The 24939-nt window shown below is 49.3% G+C and overlaps 1 protein-coding gene across 3 annotated transcripts in view; it reads right to left on the reverse strand.

Moving 5' to 3' along the window:
• Positions 1 to 131: 131 nt before the first annotated feature.
• The window catches only part of LOC133354107 (coiled-coil domain-containing protein 33-like), a 34568-nt gene continuing 9760 nt past the window's right edge, over positions 132 to 24939 (reverse strand). For all 3 annotated transcript variants that reach the window (XM_061570687.1, XM_061570688.1, XM_061570689.1), the window contains 8 exons: positions 18882 to 19077; positions 15605 to 15693; positions 9886 to 10017; positions 8387 to 8471; positions 5522 to 5640; positions 4701 to 4784; positions 1151 to 1267; positions 132 to 720 (listed from right to left, as the gene is read on the reverse strand). In XM_061570687.1, the coding sequence (XP_061426671.1) occupies positions 658 to 720; positions 1151 to 1267; positions 4701 to 4784; positions 5522 to 5640; positions 8387 to 8471; positions 9886 to 10017; positions 15605 to 15693; positions 18882 to 19077 (885 nt within the window). In that variant the 3' untranslated portion in view covers positions 132 to 657. The remainder of the gene's footprint in view (positions 721 to 1150; positions 1268 to 4700; positions 4785 to 5521; positions 5641 to 8386; positions 8472 to 9885; positions 10018 to 15604; positions 15694 to 18881; positions 19078 to 24939) is intronic.

Below are 24939 nucleotides of genomic sequence, written 5' to 3' on the forward strand. Positions count from 1 at the left end.
ATCAAGTGATGATGTTTAAAAAATCAGCCATGATTGTAGATACCTGTGCATGGCACTCAAACAAGCCATAAGATTGTGAGAAAACCCATGCGATAATAAATACAATGTTTAACTTGGCATATGTGGCCTCCATCTTGCCATGAAATATTTATATTCAACAAGAGGCACCTGAGTTTGAGTCCCAGCCATGGTTAACATCAGTGGTGTGTGAAATCTGAACCGGTTGGGGCCCTCATTAACCCGGACTGACCAGCCTGGTGAAATGAGCAAATGGCCCTCATGACCGACACGGAATGTGGAGGCCTTCGTCCAGCAGTGGGTTTATGAGGGCTATAAATGGTAATTAACAATGCACGTGAATAGCGTAAAAACACCAGCAATAACGAAAGTCATGCAAAAGTGGTGAAATTCGCCCTCCCTCGTTACTGATGTGTCGCGACGGGGTCTTTCGATCGCGGTGCCGCGTCACTCAGCATTACACGAGCGTCTTGCCAGCATCACTCCAGCGTCACATAGTCGTCGCACCAGCGTCTATACAGCTTCAGACCGGCGTGATACCAGTGCCTCACCAGTGTCTCAATGGCATCACTGCATCACACTGACATCACTGGTGTCATACCAACACCACATAGGCGTCTCATCGGCATCTCGCCAGCATCACACCAGTGGCTCCAGCTGTCCGTAGCGCCGGCCCATCTCCTGCCGCAGCAAAGATCCCGCCTGTGCAGGGAGACACGAGCCGTGTCAATGCCCATCACGTGTCCAACAAGAAGATGACGCGTGCGCTCACAATACAGGACCCGAATTGTGCATTTAAGAATCGATTATTTACAATGTATGAAAAACGACATGCTCATGTGCAAATGTTACATTCAAGATAAGATTGGAAAACCTACAGCCGTTGGGAAGAATACGGCCCATAACTCGATTTCCTATGGCCTGCAGCCATTCAAAGCCTACCAGCTTTAAACAGCCCGCAAATGATACTTATCCGTCTCTTGCGAGCATCTTCGCCGCACTAATCGGGCACTGGAGGGGAGTATTTTGACCTGCCAATACTGCATTTCACGTTTTCGCGTCGATTCGGCATTGAAAAGTGTAGGGCGGGGGGGGGGGGCGGAGGCAGGGGTGGGGGAGGGGGTGCACTCACGACGGGAAAGCCATGCAGGATGTCGGTGGACGTCCTCGTGAAGCCGTGCGAGCGCTCCGTCAAACGCATCACATAGTCCTGCCGCTCACGCCCCCACTTCTTGGCTTTCACCTTCAGCTACACGTGCCGTGTGGGAGGACACAACCAGGGCGGTGCGGTCCAGGTGAAGGTGCCGTACAGGAGAGGCACAGCCTCGACAACGCAGGTTGCAGACTCACGCGATACTCGCGTTTGAAAGTTCTCCCCCTGTTCTGCATGGGTTTCCATCGGGTTCTCAAGTTTTTTTGCCCATAGCAAATATAAAGACCCAAAAACCCACACAATGTACACTGGTATTTTCCAAGCATTCCAATGTTGAAAAACCACCTAAACATTACTCAATTGGAATTTACATAGAGCAACATCGCCCCCTACTGCAACAACGTAGGACCCTCCTGAAAAAGTCTTGATACGCGTATTTATAATAATAAGCACTCTTTCCAGAGGTGCATCGGAGACCTAATTAGGCAGACAATACTGGGTGTTTTAAAAAGATGGACCCGATTTGAAATCGCTATATCTCTGCAACCACGAACCGCCCATGAATGAAACTCTTACCACTTGAAAGGGCGGGACATAGAGTTTCAAATGATTACCGCTAGATGCCTGTCCCAGCGCAAGATGGCGACCCTGCAACACAAGGCTTTTGCGTTCTGCAGTTCAGCAAGGCTGAATCGGTAATTGCGGTGCAGCGTGCGTTTCAACGGCGTTTTGGCATTGATCCGCGAATGTCAAAGAGCATTCGTCGTTGGTACCGACAATTTGAGGAAACAGGCTGTTTATGTAAGGGGAAGAGCACAGGGCGACCACGCACCTCAGAGGAAAACGTGAGCAGAATTCAAGAGAGTTTTTTGCATCGTGCCAGCCGAGAACTTGCGATTCCTCATACGACTGTCTGGCATGTGTTAAGGCGACGTTTAATCATGAGGCTATACTGGTTGCAAATGGTATAGGCTCTTCGTGCAGGCGACAAAGGAAAGCGTGTAGAATTTTGTTATGCGATGTTACAGAACATGGAGGACGAGAGCTTCTTACCGCGTTTGATTTTTAGTGCTGAAGCAACGTTTCATCTAAGCGGTAAAGTTAACCGTTACAATGTGCACATATGGGGATTAGAGAATTCACACAAAACTGTAGAGCATGAGCGTAATTCCCCGAAAGTGAAGGTGTTTTGTGCTGTTTCTCAAAGAAAAGTTTATGGCCCTTTCTTTTTCAAGGGAAACACAATTATGGGGCAAGCGTATCTCGAAATGCTGTAGAAATGGCTTTTTCCACAAGTTGATGAAGATTCCGATGACTTCATTTTTCAGCAAGATGGAGCACCGCCACATTGGCACCTGCAGGTTCGACGTTTTCCGAATGACACACTGCCTAAACGTTGGATAGGTCGCACTGGACCCCAAGACCTGGCGCTACACTCGTGGCCCCCAAGATCCCCAGACATCACACCCTGCGACTTTTTCTTGTGGGGATACGTCAAAGACCGTGTTTTTGTGCCACCATTAGCGACTAATCTGGATGACCTCAAAAACAGAATCACGGCAGCGGTGACTTCAGTGGAAGAAGACACTTTGAGAGGCATTTGGGACGAATTTAACTATCGTCTCGATGTTGTCCGTACAGCAGGTGGAGGGCACAGAGCATTAATAAAATGGTTAGTAAATTTTGATAACTCATTAAACCGTTTGTAACTTTGTGTAATTTGTAACATGTTGCCATCGTGAAATATGCTGCTTTGAAATTGGGTCCATCTTTATGAAACACCCTGTATATGAGCAGACAACGGTTTATTTAGTTTAACCAGGTGAGAACTACAGAGACCAGTGTGCCTGGAGGGCGCGATGATTGATGCTGTGTATAATCCCACTTGAGAAATTTGCGGTGACATTTTTGTATTTGACAATCTTGGACCCCGGACGGTGGCACATAATGTCCACCATGAAGTAGACGTAGCGTAATATTGTTATGATTATAAAAATCACAGTAATAATCAGGGTGGCCGCTGGGTTCAATCCGTTCAACAAGCAGAGAACACGCAAGGCTGTCACCGCCAGACACGTTACAGACAGATAGTACAGACCAGTTACATACAGGCACGTAGGGAATTGGGCAGGAAGGAACATTGCAGGCAGGCTGAGACAGATGCAGGCAATTAGACATTGGTAGCCGTGATGGCGGGGAGGATGCCGTGATACACTCACTCATCTTGCACTGACTCACTCACACATTCATAATCAAGTTTTTGGGTTTAGATCGCGTTATTTATAAATGTGTCGTAACCCTCCACCACCCGACACGGCCAATCAGTAAAAAAGTGTCACGTTGACAAAAGACAAATAGTTCACTGCTTTAGCCCACCGGTGTGTTGAAGCGTGAAAAAAATAGTAAATGTTGTGGTTTCACGCTTCAACACACCGGTGGGCTAAAGCAGTGAACTATTTGTCTTTTGTCAACGTGACACTTTTTTACTGATTGGCCTTGTCGGGTGGTGGAGGGTTACGACACATTTATAAATAACGCGATCTAAACCCAAAAACGTTGATTATGAATAATATTGGTCACGAAAGCCTACGTGTTAAACTCACTCACACATCATACACTGACTCACTCACACATCATAAACTCACACAACCACTGACCCATTCACTCATCATACACTGATTCACTCATCATACACTCACTCACACTACCACTGACTGACTCACACATCATACACTCACTCACACTACCACTGACTCACTCACACATCATACACTGGGAGTGTCATGCTGCCGGATATGGCTGCAGGTTTGGTCGTACATGTTGTGTGTATCGTTTATTGTTAAATTTGAATCAAAGTTCCTATGATTACCGTTGTTACATTGTATTTTATACTCTTTGGTTCTTTCGGTAAAGTCACGTATAAAGATAAAATAATAAATTAAACGTGACTTTATACGTGACTTTACCAAAAGAACCAAAGAGTAATTCCTGCAGTCACGAAAGCTCCAAATTTAAGATTGTATTTCATAGTTTTATTTTGGTGATTCGAAAACATATGGTTAAGCCATGTTTCTTGCGGAAGTGCGGAGTTGGCCTGATAGCTTGAATCTAAGTTGTCTTATGGTTGTTATTGTTTGACTTGCATCACACTGGGATTTTTGCACACAGCGTTGTAATACAGTGTATTTTTGCTGGTTTATCCAGGATGTTTCTGTTGCGCGTCGTCGCTTTACGATGTTCTCTGTTCATATTTTGTTTGTTGCGGTTGCAGCCAACTCAAGAGCCGCATGGCTCACAGGGCTATACCAAATAAATTAAACTTGAAACTTGAAATACTAGGATTTAGAGTAATTATCATTTTGAAAGATATCATCGGTGCATGGTTGTTCGCTGGAAATGGTGCGGTGTTGGGGAGCCACTGAATTGGAGCATGCGCCAAACAAGTTTTGATGCAGCGCTGAACAAACACAGCGGGGTCGAGGGGCAGGACAGAAGCGAGTGACGAGGCGGTCGAGGTAGTCGGACTTACCTCTTCTTCTAGCTGTTGGACGCGGCCCTCTGCCCTCTCGACCTTGGCGAGCAACGCCATCTTCTCGGCAACCGAGAACTCGTCCTGAGCACCGGTGGCGGCGGGGCCAGAGGATGGGCACACACGTGCATGGCCGCCGGGTGAATCGGAGGACTCTGTACCTTGGGGGGTTCATCTGCTCAAGGCAGTGCCGTCTCCCTTCTCAAATGAGCATTCATTGGTGACTCATTTCCACTGGCAGCCCGTGGTGGAAATTCTAAATTCTTTTGGCAGGCACCTGTCTATCCAAAGGACAGCTCCTGCCGACTTCATGCAAAAGGGATGGTGGTTGAGTCAACCTCTGACCTGGAATATGAATGTGCTTTTTTGGAGAAGCATTCATCGAAAAGTGGATAACAATGAGTCGAGTGAACTAACCACTGCATGACCCATCGGGGAGGGGTGGTGTTGGCAGCCCTGTCTTTGTATAGCACTCCCTGCTCTAAAGAGACCTCCAATCTGTCTCTCAACATACAAAAATGTTTCAGTCCATCAGCCTGTTGGCCTTCCAGACCAATATTATCAAGCAGCATCTGTTTAAGCAATCAAATTTTGGATCTGAGTCTCATTAGCAGTCAGGCTTTTTAAACAAATTCTGCAGGATTTACTAGACACTAAAAAGCACTACGTATTCAACAAGGGACCCTATCCAAACACGAGAATCAATACAGTATTCACCCACGATGCTCCACGGCAATGCAAAATGAGGTTGTGCACGGCATTGCTCTGAAGGGGCGAAGAGACAGTGAGACACGGGCATGCAGCTTGAATGCTGGGCCTACCTGTGGGGGCCTTTGCTGGGTGTGGGGGTGAGGTTGCGCCCTCAACCTCTCGAGCTCCATCCTCAGACGTGCGTTCTCCACCCCCAGCACCAGCTCCACGTCCTTGAGGAGGTCTCCATCTGTAGACGCGGAGTTAAAGGTCACGCGGGGTTAGAGGTCAGGCGGCGTGACTGGGATCCCACTTTTGTGACGTTAACAAAATGTATTCAGTATCCTGTATTTTAAAACATAACAATGGTGCAGATTGAGGATATGCTTGGCAATAGTCTAAAAATATTGTCCCATTGACAATTAACTCTCAGAAAAGAGTGTAAAATACAAAGTGACCATAAGAACACATACAGTGAGGGAAAAAAGTATTTGATCCCCTGCTGATTTTGTACGTTTGCCCACTGACAAATAAATGATCAGTCTATAATTTTAATGGTAGGTTTATTTGAACAGTGAGAGACAGAATAACAACAACAAAATCCAGAAAAACGCATGTCAAAAATGTTATAAATTGATTGGCATTTTAATGAAGGAAATAAGTATTTGACCCCCTCTCAATTAAAAAGATTTCTGGCTCCCATGTGTCTTTTATACAGGTGTAATAAAAGACTCGGACGCTTCTCTCTGTCCTGTGTCCTTTATTTGGGTTCGATCTCTTTTCCCTCACGGCTCTCCCCCTTACTCTTCGCTCTGCAGCCCCAGGCTGCTATCGCTCACGTAGCCCACTTCACAGCACTCCCCTATATACTCTTTGCTCTGCAGCCCCCAGGCTGCTGTCGCTCACGTAGCCCACTTCCCTCCTTGCAGACCCGCTGCTGTCTCGTCGTGCAGACCCCCGCTGCTCAACTCCACCCTTGCAGACCCGCTGCCCTCTTTGCAGCCTCCTCGCTGCTCCTCCAGCCCCGGGGTCGGTCACCGTTGGCTGATGGTGCCGATCCTCGGGGTCTGTGTGTGTGGCGATCTCGCCACTCTCTCTCTTCCCCACTCCGCCCTGCGTGGCCTTACACTTTCCCAGTCTCCTATCACTCCTCTACTGCTTCCGGTTTCCCCCCTTATAGACCTGAACCCTCTCCCCCACGTGACGTAACTCCTCCCCCCATGACGTCACCTCCGGAAGGTCGTCCACGCCCGCATTACACAGGTAACGAGCCGAGATTAGGAGCACACTCTTAAAGGGAGTGCTCCTAATCTCGGCTTGTTACCTGTATAAAAGACACCTGTTCACAGAAACAATCAATCAATCAGATTCCAAACTCTCCACCATGGCCAAGACCAAAGAGCTCTCCAAGGACGTCAGGGACAAGATTGTAGATCTACACAAGGCTGGAATGGGCTATAAGACCATCGTCAAGCAGCTTGGTGAGAAGGTGACAACCGTTGGTGTGATTATTCGCAAATGGAAGAAACACAAGAACTGTCAATCTCTCTCGGCCTGGGATTCCATGCAAGATCTCACCTCGTGGAGTTGCAATAATCATGAGAATGGTGAGAAATCAGCCCAGAACTACACGGGAGGATCTTGTCAATGATCTCAAGGCAGCTGGGACTATAGTTACCAAGAAAACATTTGGTAACACACTACGCCGTGAAGGACTGAAATCCTGCAGCGCCCGCAAGGTCCCCCTGCTCAATAAAGCACATATACATGCCCGTCGGAAGTTTGCCAATGAACATCTGAATGATTCAGAGGACAACTGGGTGAAAGTGTTGTGGTCAGATGAGACCAAAATGGAGCTCTTTGACATCAACTCAACTCGCCGTGTTTGGAGGAGGAGGAATGCTGCCTATGACCCCAAAAACACCATCCCCACCGTCAAACATGGAGGTGGAAACATTATGCTTTGGGGGTGTTTTTCTGCTAAGGGGACAGGACAACTTCACCGCATCAAAGGGACGATGGACGGGGCCATGTACCGTCAAATCTTGGGTGAGAACCTCCTTCCTTCAGCCAGGGCATTGAAAATAGGTCGTGGATGGGTATTCCAGCATGACAATGACCCAAAACACACGGCCAAGGCAACAAAGAAGTGGCTCAAGAAGAAGCACATTAAGGTCCTGGAGTGGCCTAGCCAGTCTCCAGACCTTAATCCCATAGAAAATCTGTGGAGGGAGCTGAAGGTTCGAGTTGCCAAACGTCAGCCTCGAAACCTTAATGACTTGGAGAAGATCTGCAAAGAGGAGTGGGACAAAATCCCTCCTGAGATGTGTGCAAACCTGGTGGCCAACTACAAGAAACGTCTGACCTCTGTGATTGCCAACAAGGGTTTTGCCACCAAGTACTAAGTCATGTTTTGCAGAGGGGTCAAATATTTATTTCCCTCATTAAAATGCCAATCAATTTATAACATTTTTGACATGCGTTTTTCTGGATTTTGTTGTTGTTATTCTGTCTCTCACTGTTCAAATAAACCTACCATTAAAATTATAGACTGATAATTTCTTTGTCAGCGGGCAAACGTACAAAATCAGCAGGGGATCAAATACTTTTTTCCCTCACTGTACACCCGACATGTAATTTATGTTTTTTTAACAGGACACTCTAAGGCAGGGTTTTTCAACTACATATAAACTTCATGGGCCACAGATTAAGTTTATCATGTGCTGATGGGCCACGTGACATCACATGGTCACATTATCACATGTACAGATGGCAGGCACAGCCACTTCCATCTCCCTAATCTTTGACTCCTGCCTAGAGCTCTCTCATCTCCACCTCTTGTACATCTCTCTTCCATCTCACTAATTTGTATGTCTTCATGTCCCGGTGATCCACATCTCTTGGAGGACAATACCTCAATGGCAGGTCACTCTGAGATCCCCACCAATTGAAGAACCCGACTTTAGGGAAGAGTCCCAACCAACCACACTTCCCACCTTTGGTCGGAGTGTCCGACTCTGATCGCTTGGTCGCCTTCTGCCTGGCCTGCCTCTCCAGCAGCCGTTCCATCTTCTCCATGACCTGCAGGAAGGGAGGTGGACCTCAGGGCAGTGGTGCGCACCACCCCAGTGAGCGGCCAGGCGGGTGTGTGTGTGTGTACGGCAGGGAGCACTCGGGAGAGTGTGCGTGCGCATACGAGAGAGAGCAGACAGCTGTGTGTGTGTACGTGGGTCGATGGGGAGCAGTGGCGCAGCGGTTGCCAAGCCAAGCCACGAATCCGGCTACGACCAGAGTTCGATTCCCGCTCACGATCAACACCAGTGACGATTATCTGAACCAGTCCTGGGCCTTCCCTAGGTTGACTCGGCCTCAAATGAGTATCTGGTGCTGTGTGTAAACAATCGCCACTGAAGAGATAAAGGCGACCGGGCGTGGTACTGGCCACCCACCTCTCGTGTGCTGTGCCGGCTTTCATATGTAGTGACTCAGAGGCACTAACAGTAAGAGGCACTCTGTTTATTAACACGGCCTGACAGTAACATTTAGTAACTACAGTTCCCAGTCAGGACAGCTGGTAGACTGCCTGACTGGCGACGCCGAGATGGTGAAGATGGTGACGACAAAGACTCCAGCAGCACGATGGGATCCCACTCCAAACGACAGCTCCAAGGTCCCCTCCCGGGGCCCCTCTTATACGGTCAGCATGGTCTGGCTCCGCCCCCGGCCACGCCCCCTTCTGGAACCTACTAGTGGGTTCTCGATGTGCCGCTTCCGTAACCTTTCCCCTAGATCCCTCTCTGGTCTATCACGTGGCCTGCTGCCAGTCAGGGCTGCTGTAACTGCAGATCCCTTTCCCTGCCAGTAGCCAGCGCTATGCTGCTACGTGACCGATTCTATATCACTACACATAGATGCTTGCCAACAGCACTTGCCCCTACAGTTTGCTAAAGGATCTTTGTCTTATGTGTGTTTGTACGTGCATGTGTGCACGTGCATGCATTTGTATGTACGTGTGTGTGTATATGTAGGCATGCGTGTGTTTGTATGTACTTGAGTCAGTGCTTGTATGCATGCGCGTGCATGTCTGCGTGCACGTAAATTTGTGTGCGCGCGCTTGCATGAGCTTATGTGTGTGTGTGTATTGTGTGCGAGCACCTATGAAGGTTGGAACGATCCACGAGGGGGTGGGTGGCCAGCACCATGCCCAAACGCGTTTGTCTCCTGAACGGCGATGTTTACACACCACACTAGGTACTCGTTTGAGGCCGAGTCGACCTAGGGGAGGCCCAGGACCGTTTCAGATAATCGTCACTGATGTTGACTGAACCGGAATCAAACCCGGCTTGCCAAGTTCGTAGCACAGCACGCTAACTGCCTTCATAGGTGCTCACTAACAGCACTTGCCCCAAAAGTCTGGTAAGGCTATACAAGTGTGTGCTTTTGGCCCATGTACATGTATATATATGCGTACGCATCCGTGTACGTTGGTGCGCACCTTCTCCTGCTGTCGTATAGTCTCCTCCAGGCGCTTGACCCGTGCCGCTCGCTCCTGACACTTGTGGAGCGCCGCCTGCTGCTGTTGGTGAACGCGGCGCAGCTGCAGCAGCTCATGCTCTCGCTCGTTCTTCTGCAGTCGCCACGACAATGACCACACGGCGATCGGAGGTCGGGAGGTCAGAGTTTGCGATCGATCAGAGGTGCCGATAATTTTTATTACCGAGGGCCGAATAGCGCTGTCAAATACCGTTTGTGGGCAACCACATTTGAATGCATAAACACCTCAGCCACTTCTGCCCCTGCAGTGATAGCGTCAATTAGCAATGCAGTGTTGTTTCCAGGTCGAAAATATTCCTCTCTCGGACCCGATAGCGACACCGCGGTGGCGAATGGGCTCCAGGGTGGCAAATGGAAACAAGACACGTTTTGTAAAATGTTTAAACATATCAGGCACACATTTCTTACAGGGGTGCTGCAGTGGCGAGATGTTAACTACCTCACCTGGTATACAGGAGGTTGTGGTTTCGATCCCGACACTGACGCCTGCGGTATATTTGGAGTTTGCATGTTCTCCCCATTGTCACATAGTTTTTTACTCGACATCCATACCTATGTAGTGCTGAACTTTACACGGACAACTTCTTCCTTTTCTGTCATCACTTTATTTGTCCAACAGCACATTTCGCCACCATCCTTTAACGCGTTCTCCGCTCGCTCGCTGCACTCCGCCGGCCTCGCTCGCTCCGTTCCTCCCTCTCTCTCTCTCCGTCTCTCCCGACTCCCTTCTCTGCTTCCCAATCCCACTCCCCCCATCGCTCTCTCTCAGCTTCTCCGTCTCACTCCGACTGTCGCTCTCGTTCGGCTTCTCCGTCTCACTCCGACTGTCGCTCTCGTTCGGCTTCTCCGTCTCACTCCGACTATCTCTCTCCGTCTCTACTGCTACCCTATACTTCTTCCACTCCACTGCTACCCTACACTTCTTCTTCTCCACTGCTACTCTATGCTTCTTCTTCTCCACTGCTATCTTACACTTCTTCTCCACTGCTACCCTACATTTCTTCTTCTTCTCCACTGCTAATCTATGCTTCTTCTTCTTCTCCACTGCTACTCTACACTTTTTATTCTTCTCCACTGCTACTCTATGCTTCTTCTTCTGCTCCGACCGACTCCGTCCAGCTCCCAGCACAACTCCCCGTCTTGCTCTGACGCTCCCTATTATTCCTCATTAACTCCCAATTAATTAGTTGGCATCCCCCCTAACGCCCCGCGCCCCTGGCCCCCGCTGCCACCTGTCTCCATTCCCAGACTTGGAGGCGCCACCTTGTACTCAACAACAACAACCGGCCAATCACTGCCCTGCATCTATAATTGCCTAACGGGCCGTCTCCGACTCACTCGTTGGCCCCCAGCAACAGCAGCATGTCCTGATTCGACCCCACTGTTCCCAACCCGCATGTGTGTACAATTACCCCCCTTGGCGCGCGTTAAACCACTACACATATAAACGCGTAGCTTTATCTGTAATGAACGCTGCACTTCCTGTCGTTTTCATGCAGGGGGCGCGTAGGTTTGAACGACGGAGGCGCACGGACAGACGTTCGATTACGTTGGAATCGATCTGCAGAACGAGGCGATTCTGTGTTGATTCCGAGAATCGATTCTCAGAATCGACTTGGCCCCCACCGACACGACTTTGCCATTTGTTTTGCGATCACGACAATTTTCCATTCTCCACGCATACGCTATCACAATCAACAATTCGCAGGGACAGACGTTTGATTACGTTGGTAAGCTCACTACTTTATCTAACTTTGTATGATGCATATGATGAACGCTTGTGAAAGAGAGAAGAGCGAGGAGAGGCCAAGGAGAGGCGGCCCACTCTTCTCTCCCTATTTGCCTTCATGTTTGCTTTCATCTGCTACTTCTCTCAGCCCCCATCACCTCTCAAGCTGTGGGAGGACCACAAATTGGACTCTCGACTACATGCAAAGAGATGCCGACGACACCGCCATCAACAAAGCAGTTCACGATATCAACAGCGTTCTGCTGCAGCACGGATTCTCTTGCAAAGAAATTGGATTGCCAACACCAAAGGGAACCCACCGGAAGAAGATGTGTATGACCAAGTTGAGGAAGCAAACGAGGGTGCACCACATCTCGCGATGCTCAACAAGAAGCAGCTCGACGCGTTCAACAAGATAATCATGGCTGTCGATGACGAGAATGTTACGAACCGATGCTTCTATTTCGACGGTCCCGGAGGCTCGGGCAAGACCTTCCTCTACACAACTCTCATGGCGTACATCCGGAGTCGAGGACAAATTGCACTGCCATTTGCAACGACAGGCATCGCCGCCACAATGCTCAAAGGAGGACGTACTGTTCACAGCGGATTAAAGCTTCCAGTTCCCTTGCTCGACACTTCAGTCTCTTCCATGCGGCCTGCATCACCACAAGCCGAAGTTCTGCGCAAAGCTTCGCTCATCATCATCGACGAAATTAGTATGCTACCGAAGAACGGACTTCGTTGCATCGACAAGCTCTTGCGCGAGGTGATGGGCAACGAGAAATCATTCGGCAGCAAAGTCTTCATTGTAGGCAGCGACTTCCGACAGACTCTTCCCATTGTGCAGCGAGGAACGCGAACAGACATCTTTGAGTGCTGTATCAAGGCAAGCCGGTTGTGGAAGAACTTCATGCAGCTCATGCTTACGATAAACATGCGCAGCGAGGGACAAAATGAGCACAATGAATGGCTGCTTAAAGTTGGAACAGGCACCCACCTTGCCCCCAGTGCTGTGAATCTTCGAATAGGGCACAATTCAAATCCCCGAGCAGATGGTGGCAACGGAGGATCTCATCAAATCCATCTTCGGCAGCATTGCAGACATGTCTATAGGCGACCTTTCAAAGCGAGTCATTGTAGCACCGACCAATTCACAGACTTTCGAAATGAACCGCAAGATCATTGGACAGATGCCCGGCGAGCTCGCCATCTACTACAGCGCCGATTCTGTCGTGAGTGAAGATCTCAGTGACACAATACATTTCCCAGTAGAGTTTCTCAAACACCAGACGCCATCGGGAATGCCATCACACGTCTTGCTGCTCAAGAAGGGCGTCATCATCATGCTTCTGCGGAATCTCCACCCAAAGAAAGGACTTTGCAACGGCACGCGACTGATTTTCGAGGAGTTCACGAGATATTTTATCAAGGCGCGGATCATCTACGAGTGTAACCCAGGCGATTCGGTGTTCATTCCCAGAATCGACTTGGCCCCCACCGACACAACTTTGCCATTTGTTTTTCGCCGACGACAATTTCCCATTATCCCCGCATACGATATCACAATCAACAAGTCGCAGGGACATACTGTCGATTACATTGAAATCGATCTGCAAACGGCGGTCTTCTCGCACGGCCAGCTCTATGTCGCCTTATCTCAATCCCGCAATCCCAAACAGGTGAAAGTCCGCATCGAATCGAACCCCCAGCAAGGACATCTACTTAACGACGAGAGAAAATTCACACAAAATGGCATTTTCAATGAAGTCTTCCAGATGTAAAATTATATAAGCTTTGAATGAAGAAATACAATTTTCTACTTCAAAACATAATAACATTCAGAGATCTTTCATTTTGAAACTTAAAACGGAGGATCGGGTGCTTGCGAGAATGTGTCGTTCGTGTGCAAATTTGGCGACTTTTCGAGCCGAAGGCCAGAAATGCTACTTAAGAAATATACGCTTAGAATATTTTGCTGCTATACATTTGTAGTGCTAATTCTTATGAGATGCGGGTGTAGAAATACTCACATGATCCTTGGTTACAGTGTTAGGATGATGTCACGAGGAAAAGGAGAGAGAAGGCGGGGCGAGAGACAACATACACAGGTGTAATAAAGGACTCTCTCATATGTCGATCTCCGTTGTCCTTTATTGGGTTCGTAGAATCTCGTTATCACGGCGTCCTCGCTCAGGCCCGCGTCTCTCCCGACGATCTCTCCACAGCCACTCTGCTGCTCCAATATTCAGTCTCCCTGCTGCTCCGATATGCAGTCTCCCTGCTGCCCCCGATATGCAGTCTCCCTGCTGCTCCGCCTTGCAGCCACACCGCTGCTCCGCTCTCTAGCTTCACTGCTGCCCCGTATACAGCTAGCCTCCCACAGCCCGCTAGCTCTCTGCGTCTGACACCGATGGCTGACGGTGTCGACGTCTCCCACCGCGTGGCGACCGCGCCACTCTCTCCGTACTGCCCAGCGTGGCCTCCTCCTGTTTCACTCCGTCTCAACTCCCTCTTCCCCTTCCGGTTCTCCCCCTAAATCCTCTCTCCCACGTGACCCTAACTCCTCCCTCTCCCCACGTGACCCAGACTCCGCCCCCCCTCAATCCTTGCTCGCATTACACAGGGAGAGAAGTGACGTCACCGGTTGAGGCAGGGTGATCGGGCACTTCTTGGAGGGAATTGGAGTCGGGTGGACTCGTGCGGTATGAGCTTGCATGAAATAAAAAACGTGTTGACTCTCGATCTTCATCTGGTGGGCTCTCTACACATTTTACATGATAAGCCCCTTTGTTGAGCTATCATTTGTGATAGCCAGGTCGCTTCTGAAAAAGAGCTACATAGCTCAGTGGGCCTTACGTAGTTCAGTTTCAGTTCAATGTTCAGATTACTGTGGCGAAGATGCTTGCATTGATGGATATATCTTGGCCAGGGGGCCCGTTTGAAGTGGTAGGCCCCATGTGGTTGTGGGCCAGAGCCATATATGAGATGACGACCTTTACATTTAAAACTGCCAGTGAGCAGTGCACCACTGTGTGAGAGAGTAGCCTCCAGGAAATGAATGCCACTTAACTACTTTTGGTATCACTTCAGTCGTGCTCTTTATCGACACTCGGGGCTCACTTTTTATATGCCCTCCGAAAATATATATTTTTTCCTGTCAAACCAAGTTTCAAAATCAGGCCTGGAATCTGCGGAATTAAATTTGTGGGTTTTCACCGGAATCATCCGAAACTGGAGTCAACTCACTACACTCGAGAACCAAATTTAGTCGAATCATTTGGCGATGCTGCTGCATTGGCAGTGCTGCACAAGTACACATAACACGGTGTGGTGGCTTTTCCGACAATGGCCCTTTTTCATGGCACTTAAATACATTGATACAAACAAAACTGCGTATTAAAAAAAGGTATATTGCGCAAAACGTCACCTTTTCTTTTATCCTTTTAAGGTCCCACAACAACAGCCACCATTCACCACTAAGTGGCGGTGACGTCACCATGGCGCTTGTGCCAGGCCAGGTGCACTCTGAGGCCATAATATGAAGTGTCGAAGGCTCGCTGACAGGTCACGAGACAGACCCGGGTGCCATGGGTTGACTGACTGAGATGACTGGCAGATGCACCGGCTGTGCCCCCTACTGTGCCAATTTGCTGTATTTTAGCTGCCCGGCGCTCCGCTCATTGTTGCGAGCATTGCTCCTCTGCCCTCAGTTGTTGTTGGAGGGCAACTGCCTCCAACTGCCCGGTAGCGTCCTTCACAAGCCTCCTCCACAGTGTTATTGACAAACGTGTTGAGTTTTCAGTTTAACAACTGGTGGCCGACACTAGAATTCAAAACCAGGATCTCCTTGGCCGGGGCTCACTGCTCTGTCCCTGGAGCCACCCGGCCACCTCGACTCGAGTACTTATCTGTTCACATGGCCACTCACCCTGATGAGCTCATTCTGCAGCTGCTGCACCTTGTCCTTGTAGCCCTTCATGTCCCGTGTGTCCATCGCCACCTTCTGCTTCAGGGACACTGGGAAGTATATAGGCCATTATAAATACACTGCTGAATGAAGGCCCCCCCCCCCAACGCCACGTGAGTCGTGGGGTTATCTGGCAGTTCTTCGTGCCGTTCAGTGTTGGTGCAGGTGGGTAGCATAGAAGTGCAGTTAAACAATGGATTCTGCTGCACTGCCCTATGCTGTCCATACTGCATTGCAATATATAGCCTACTAGCTGTACTACCCGGCTTCGCCCGGGACTTGTATCCACCACGGCCGGCCGCCTTTGTCTCCCCAGTGGCGATGTTAATACGCCACACCAGTTACTCGTTTGAGGCTGAGTCGACCTATGGGAGGTTCAAATAATCTTGACCGGTGGTGGCCATGAGCGGGAATCGAACTCGGTTCGCCGGGTTGGTAGCGCAGCGTAGCGTTAACCACTACACCCACCGCTCCTCACACACACAGACGCACAGACACACACAGACACACACACAGACAGACACAGACAGACACACAGACAGCACGCTAACCACTACACTACCGCTCCCCACACACCACACACGCACACACACAGACACACACACAGACACACACACACAGACACACAGACAGACACACACACACAGACACACAGACAGCACGCTAAGCACTACACTACCGTTCCCCCTACACAACACACGCGCGCGCGTCCATAGGTACACATACACGCGCTTGCTGCAGACACACACGACTTTCAGGGTGCATAAGGCAGTAAACGACTGAAATAATAAAGCGGCAATGCTGTGCGAGGAACGCCTTAGACCAGCAACACATTTGTGTAATGCGAGCGTAAACACATACAAACACATACACACACATACATACACACACATACACACAAACACATACATAGACACACACATACATAGACACACACATACATACACACAAACACATGCACACACGTACATACACACATACATAGAGACACGCAGACATACACATAAAGACATAAAAAAAACCCACATACATACACACACACATACACACAAACACATACATACACATACATACAGACACACAGACATACACATAAACACAAACACACATACACATGACCCGGCTTCGCCCGGGACTTTGATCCACGATGCCCCGCCGCCTTTGTCTCCCCAGTGACGATGTTCACACACGACAGCAGTTACGCTTTTGAGGCTGAGTGGACCTAGGGGAGGGCCAGGTCCGTTTCAAATAATCGTCAGCGGTGGTGGGCGTGAGTTGGAATCGAACTGGGGTCGCTCAAGCAGCTTAATGACTGTTTGTACAAAGAACATATAAAGAATCGATTATAATAACCAGGCAAGAGTCCACATTATAGACTGCCAGTACACGCACTCAGCTTCATAAGCAGGCTAGAGTGTACATGATAGAGTGGCAGTACGCTCACCGAGCTTAATAAGCAGGCTACAGTGTATATGATAGACTGGCAGTACGCTCACCCAGCTTAATGAGTATTTGTACAGTGAACATGAAAGTAATCGATTGTTGGCGCGTTGGGTTTAAAAGTAATATTAATAGCACACAATGTGGTGGGGGTGTAGTGAAGAGTAGGAAAAACTTTGATGAATTTACCTCAGAGTGGCGTGGTGGGTGTCGAGGCCTAGTAGCGTGCAAAGCCTGCGGCCTCGCCTAAAATTGTCGGCTTGGAAGAGGCAGGGTACGGGTGGCGTTCCTTCCCCCCCCCCTAGCGCTCCAACAATACTGTGTAATGGCTATTATTTAATTAAATACGGAGCTTATGAAAGTGGCGAAGGCGTGGCTAGCCGTTGGCAGGGGCAACCGCCGTCCAATGAAACTGCAGCCCTTGGCGAAGGCGTGGCTAGCCGTTGCCAGGTCCAATGAAAGCGGCGAAGGCGTGGCTAGCCGTTGTCAGGGGCAACCGCCGTCCAATGAAAGTGCGTATGGGCCAAAGTCCACACACACACACACAGACAGACAGACATGAACGATTTTATATATATAGATAACAGCGGTCATGCAAGGCGAACACCCATTCAAACATCACCCAGATTATTGGAGGTGTTGTTACGCAAGTCTCGTGCATTGTATTTATTAAGACTAATACTACTTTATATATATCTAGCAATTCACTGGTAAATGAAGGCCTCCCCACCCCTTGTGGCAGTCAGGGTTGTATGACCGTGTGCCACCATCTTGGTCAGTGCAGGTTGGCCAACGGAAAGCCCAGGCTCAGTTCAGCGACCATAGTTGGGAATCAAACTTCGGTCGCCGGGTTCATAGATAGCACAGTGATGTAATACTACATAATATATAACCGGTCTTATTTAAAAAAAATAACTAAAATAACGAGCATTTGTCCTCAGATTCAAAAGTGGAACATTTCCATTTTCAAGTAATTTTATTTCTATCCGGCTTTAATTAGAAACGCAAAATCACATCATGTGGCCGATGTCTGACAGATCAGCACACGTACTGTGTGCTGCAGGCTGTCTGTTACATTTACACTCATCCATTATGGCCCTGCTCCATAGAACCTCAAGTGCTATGAATAAGGCCCCATTTCCCAAAACGTCACCTATCGCACACTGTATTTGTTTTATTTTTGGTTCAGCGTATCTGTCGCGAGGAGTTTGTTTAGTCACCAGGAATCTTCTGCTGTCTCCAATAACGTGACTAAATTATCTCGGTCTGTGTCTTTCTTTCAGAGTGCATTGATAATTTCTTGGTAGCCGTAGTTATATTTGTGCTTGATCATTTTCATCAACTCACAGCCCGTCGATGACTAAAATAATAAAAAGTAAAAACTCATTGATTTTGGTCACCAATTTCATAGAAAAAATTAATGGAGGCAGGGTGGCAGTGGTAACACGTGTGCCTCACAGCAGGACAGACCTGAGTTTGATTACTAAATTGGGCTCCTTTCAGTGTAGAGTCTCTGTGCTCTCCCCTTGTTCTGTACAGATTTTTCTGGGTAGTTCGGCTTCCTCCCACACGCATAAAGCTGACGACTCGCATAAAGTTGGGCAAACACCCCCAAAGTAGACCCAACAGAACTTGGGCAATTGTTAGAGCCGATTTTGGCTGGCTCCCAGCCGCCGTGGCTTCCCACCATGGTTTCCTCGTGCATGCACGAATGTACACGCGTGGACGTGCGCTCGATGAAGTATTTTACGCGAATGATGCTTCAGTGAAAAATCACGACCCCCAACGAGGCTCGTACCAAGCCGGTCGGCGAGCTCGCTCTTGGTCATGACGTCGAGGTCGGCGTCAGCGAGCAGGGCGCGCCCGGTCTCGCGGTGCATGCTCAGCTCGCTGCGCAGGCGGCTGTTCTCGCTCTCCAGGCGCCCCACCTCACGCCGCAACGCCAGGATGTCGTCGGCCATCTTGCGCAGCACCGAGCGGTAGCTGTCCAGCTCCTGCCACGACGGCGACGCGGGGGGACGTCATGGGGCATCTGGGCCCCATCTTCTTCGAGCACAAACACTGGCCTAAAGATGACCACTGTTCTAAAGTTGACCATTGGGCTAAAGCGAGGCACTGGCCTAAAGTGGGACAATGGCCTAAAGTGGGACACTGGCCTAAAACGGACCACTGGCGTCAAATGGGACACTTGCCCCAAGGGGGACGCTGGACTAAAGCTGACCACTGGCCTAAAGTGGGACACTAGCCTAAAGCTCACAACTGGCCTAAAGTGGGACACTGGCTTAAAGCGAGGCATTGACCAAAAGCGTATCATTGGCCGAAAGTGGGACACCGGATTAAAGCTGACCACTGGCCTAAATGGGACACTGGCCTAAAGCTGAATGCTGGCTTAAAGCTGACCAATGGCCTAAAGTGGGACACTGATCTAAAATGAGGCACTGACCTAAAGTGAGGCACTGGCCTAGAGTGGGACACTAACCTAAAGCTGAAACCTGGCCTAAAGGAGGACACAGGCCTAAAGTGAGGCACTAGCCTAAAGCTGATCACTGGCCTAAAGTGAGCACTGGCTTAAAGCTGACCACTGGTCTAAAGTGGGACACTGATCTAAAAATGAACTTTGGACTAAAAAGGGACGCTGGCCTAAAGCTGACCACTGGCCTAAAGTGGCACACTGGCCTAAAGAGGGACACTAGCCTAAAATGGGACACTGGCATGAAATGGGATACTGGCCTAAAGCTGACCACTGGCCTAAAGTGAGACAATGGCCTAAAGTCTGAAACTGACCTAAAGCGAAGCAGTGGTCTATAGTGGAAAACGGCCTAAAGTGAGGCACTGGCCTAAAGCGAGGCACCGGTCTAAAGCTGAAAACTGGGCTAAAGAGGGACACTGGCCTAAAGCAGAATAATGGCTTAAAGCGGGACAATGGCCTAAAGTGGGACACTGGATTAAAGCTGACCACTAGCCTAAAGTGGGACACTGACCTAAAGGAGCATGCTGGCCTAAAGCTGACCACTGAACAAAAGTGGGACACTGGCCTAAAGTGGGACACTGGCCTAAAGTGGGACACTGGCCTAAAGTGGGACACTGGCCTAAAGTGGGACACTGGCCTAAAGCAGAAAACTGGTCTAAAGCTGACCAGTGGCCTAAAGTGGGACACGGTCCTAAAGTGGGACACTTGCCTAAAGTGGGAAACTGGACTAACGTGAGGCACTGGCATAAAGTTGACCGTTGGCTTAAATCTGACAAATGGCCTAAAAGTGGGACACTGGGCTAAAGCGAGACAATGGCCTAAAGGTGACCACTGGCCTACAGTGAGACATTGATCTAAAGTGGGATACTGGCCTAAAGCTGATGACTGGCCTAAAGTTGACTGCTGGCTTAAAGCTGACCAATGACCTAAAGCTGATCACTGGCCTAAAGTGAAACACTGACCTAAAGCTGACCACTGGCCTAATGTGGGACATTGGCCTAAGGTGAAGCACTGTCCTAAAGTAGGACACTTGCTTAAATCTGAGAAATAGCCTAAAAGTGGGACACTGGCCTAAAGTGGGACATTGGCCTAAAGTGGGACACTGGTCTAAAGTTGACTGCTGGATTATAGCTGACCACTGGCCGAAAGTGAGACACTGGCCTAAAGCCGATGACTCGCCTAAAGTTGACTGCTGGCATAAAGCTGACCACTGGCCTAAAGTGAGACATTGGCCTAAAGTGGGAAACTAGACTAAAGTGAGGCACTGGCCTAAAGAAGGACACTTGCTTAAATCTGACAAATGGCCTAAAAGTTGGACACTAGCCTAAAGTGGGACATTGGCCTAAAGTGGGACACTGGATTAAAGCTGACCACTGGCCTAAAGTGGAACACTGACCTAAAGCGGAGAACTAAAGCGGGACACTGATCTAAAACTGACCATTGGACTAAAAAGAGACGCTGGCCTAAAGCTGACCACTGGCCTAAAGTGGCACACTGGCCTAAAGCTTACCACTGGCCTAAAGTGGGACGCTGGCTTAAAGCGGCACACTGACCTAAAGTGGGACACTGGCCTAAAGTTGACTGCTGGCTTAAAGCTGACCACTGGATTAAAGATGATCACTGGCCTAAAGTGGGACACTGACCTAAAGGGGCATGCTGGCGTAAAGCTGACCACTGGCCTAAAGTAGGAAAATGGCCTAAAGTGAGGCACTGGCCTAAAGCGAGGCACCGGTCTAAAGCTGGAAACTGGGCTAAAGTGGGACATTGGCCGAAAGCAGAACAATGGCTTAAAGCGGGACACTGGCCTAAAGTGGGACACTGGATTAAAGCTGACCACTGGCCTAAAGTGGGACACTGACCTAAAGGGGCATCCTGGCCTAAAGCGAGGCACCGGTCTAAAGCTGGAAACTGGGCTAAAGTGGGACATTGGCCGAAAGCAGAACAATGGCTTAAAGCGGGACACTGGCCTAAAGTGGGACACTGGATTAAAGCTGACCACTGGCCTAAAGTGGGACACTGACCTAAAGGGGCATCCTGGCCTAAAGCTGACCACTGGCCTAAAGTGAGACACTGTCCTAAAGTCGGACACTTTCCTAAAGTGGGAAACTGGACTAAAGTTAGGCACTGACCTAAAGTTGACTGCTGGCTTAAATATGACAAATGGCCTAAAAAGTGGGACACTGGGCTAAAGCGAGGCACTGGCCTAAAGGTGACCACTGGCCTAAAATTGACTGCTGGCTCAAAGCTGACCAATGGCCTAAAGTGGAACACTGACCTAAAGCTGAGAAGTGGGCAAAAGTGGGACACTGGCCCAAAGCAGGACAATGGCCTAAAGCAGAACAATGGCTTAAAGCAGGACAATGGCTTAAAGCGGGACACTGGCCTAAAGTTGACTGCTGGATTAAAGCTGACCACTGGCCGAAAGTGAGACACTGACCTAAAGCCGATGACTGGCCTAAAGTTGACTGCTGGCATAAAGCTGACCACTGGCCTAAAGTGGAACATTGGCCTAAAGTGGGAAACTGGACTAAAGTGAGGCACTGGCCTGAAGTTGAATGCTGGCTTAAATCTGACAAATGGCCTAAAAAGTGGGACACTGGCCTAAAGTGGGACATTGGCCTAAGGTGGGACACTGGATTAAAACTGACCACTGACCTAAAGTGGGATACTGACCTAAAGCGGGACACTGATCTAAAACTGACCAACGGACTAAATAGGGACGCTGGCCTAAAGCTGACCACTGGCCTAAAGTGGCACACTGGCCTAAAGCTGACCACTGGCCTAAAGTGAGCTGCTGGCTTAAAGCGGGACACTGGCCTGAAGTGGGACACAGACCTAAAGCTGAGATCTAAAGCGGGGCACTGATCTAAAACTGACCATTGGACTAAAAAGGGACGCTGGCCTAAAGCTGACCACTAGCCTAAAGTGGCACACTGGTCTAAAGCTGACCACTGGCCTAAAGTGGAATATTGGCCTAAAGTGGGATGCTGGCTTGAAGCGAGGCAATGGCCTAAAACTGATCACTGGCTGAAAGTGAGGCACTGGCCTAAAGCTGACCACTGGCCTAAAGTGAGACACTGACCTAAAGCTGACAATTGGCCTAAAGTGATACGCTGGCCTACAGTGGGACAATGGCCTAAAGCTGACCAATGACATAAAGTGGGATGCTGGCCTATAGCGAGGTATTGCCCTAAACCTGATCACTGTCCTCAAGTGGACCAATGGCTTAAAGCCGGTTACTAGCCTAAAGCTGACCACTGGCCTGAAGTGAGACATGCTTACAGCAGTGAAGCAATGCAGTGCCCTAAAGTGGGACACTGGCTTAAAGCGAGGCATTGACCAAAAGCGCATCACTGGCCGAAAGTGGGACACCGGATTAAAGCTGATTACTGGCCTAAAGTGGGACACTGGCCTAAAGTGTGACACTAGACAAAAGTGGAACACTGGCATCAAAACGGATAATGGCCTAAAGCTGACAACTGGCCTGAAGAGCGACACAGGACTAAAGCGGGACACTGGGATAAAGCAAGGCACTGGCCTAAAGCTGACCACTGGCATAAAGTGGGACGCTGGCCTAAAGTGAGGAACTGGCCTAAACCTGATCACTGGCTGAAAGTGAGGCACTGTCCTACAGTGGTACGCTGGCTTAAAGCGAGGCAATGGCCTAAAACTGATCACTGGCTGAAAGTGAGGCACTGGCCTAAAGTGAGACTCTGACCTAAAGCTGACCATTGGCCTAAAGTGGAACACTGGCCTAAAGTGTGACACTGACCTAAAGCGAGGCATTGGTCTAAAGCGGGACACTAACGTAAAGTGATGCACTGATCTATAGTCGAATACTGACCTAAAGCTGACCACAAGCCTAAAGTGGGACACTGGTCTAAAGTGGGAATAGCCTAAAGTGAGGCGCCAGTATCAAGTGAGGCACTGGTTTAAAGCAGAACACTGGCCTAAAGTAAGACAATGGCTGAAAGTGGGACACTGGCCTAAAGTTGGACACTTGCCTAACGGTGACCGCTGGCTTGAAGCTGACCAATGGCCTAAAGTGGGACACTGGCATAAAGTGAAGCAATGGTCTAAAGCTCTAAACTGGCCTCAACCCGACTACTGGCCTAAAGTGGGACAATGGCCTAAAGTGTGACACTGACCTAAAGCGAAGCAGTGGTCTACAGCGGGAAATTAACCTGAAGTGAGGCACTGGCCTAAAGCGAGGCACTGGTCCCAAGCTAAAAACTGTCCGAAAGCAGGACAATGGCTTACCGTGTGATACTGGCCTAAAGTTGACTGTGGGCTTAAAGCTGACCAATGGCCTAACGTTAAAAACTGGATTAAAGTGGGACACTGACTTAAAAATGGCCACTGGCCTAATGTGGAATATTGGCCTAAAGTGGGATGTTGGCTTAAAACGAGGCACTGCTCTAAAGCTGATCACGGGCCTAAAGCGAGGCAATTACCTAAAGCTGACCACTGGCCTAAAGTGTGACACTGGCCTAAAGCGGGACACTGGCCTAAAGCTGACCACTGGCCTAAATCGGGACACTGGCCTAAGGCGGGACACTGGCCTAAAGTGGAACACTGGCCTAAAGTGAGGCATTGTACTAAAATGGGACACTGGCCGAAAGTGTGGAACTAAAGTGGACCACTGGCCCAAGGATGGATACTAGCCTAAAGCTGACAACTGGCCTGAAGTGGGACACAAGACTAAAGCGAGACACTGGCATAAAGCGAGGCACTGCCCTAAAGCTGACCACTGGCCTAAATTTGGACACCGTCCTGAAGTGGAACACTGGCCTAAAGAGGGAGAATAGCCTAATTCATGACACTGGAATAAAATAGGACACTGGCCTAAAGCGTGACTGTTCTAAAGTGAAAAACTGGCCTAAAGCTGACCACTGGCCTAAAGTAGAACACCGGCCTAAAGTGAGACACTGACTTAAAGCTGACCATTGGCCTAAAGTGGTACGCTGGCCTACAGTGGGACAATGGCCTAAAGCTGACCAATGACATACAGTGGGACGCTGGCCTAGAGCGAGGTACTGGCCTAAACCTGATCAGTGGCTGAAAGTGAGGTACTGCCCTAAAGCTGACCACTGGGCTAAAGTGGGACAATGCCCTAAAGATGGCCATTGTCCTCAAGTGGACCAATGGCCTAAAGCCGGTTACTAGCCTAAAGCTGACCACTGGCCTGAAGTGAGACATGCTTACAGCAGTGAAGCAATGCAGTGCCCTAAAGTGGGACACTGGCTTAAAGCGAGGCATTGACCAAAAGCGCATCACTGGCCGAAAGTGGGACACCGGATTAAAGCTGATTACTGGCCTAAAGTGGGACAATGGCCTAAAGTGTGACACTGACCTAAAGCGAAGCAGTGGTCTACAGCGGGAAATT

Source organism: Lethenteron reissneri, chromosome 46 (genome assembly GCF_015708825.2).
Source record: "Lethenteron reissneri isolate LAM-NWPU_2019-01 chromosome 46, ASM1570882v1, whole genome shotgun sequence".
Lineage (NCBI taxonomy): Eukaryota > Metazoa > Chordata > Hyperoartia > Petromyzontiformes > Petromyzontidae > Lethenteron > Lethenteron reissneri.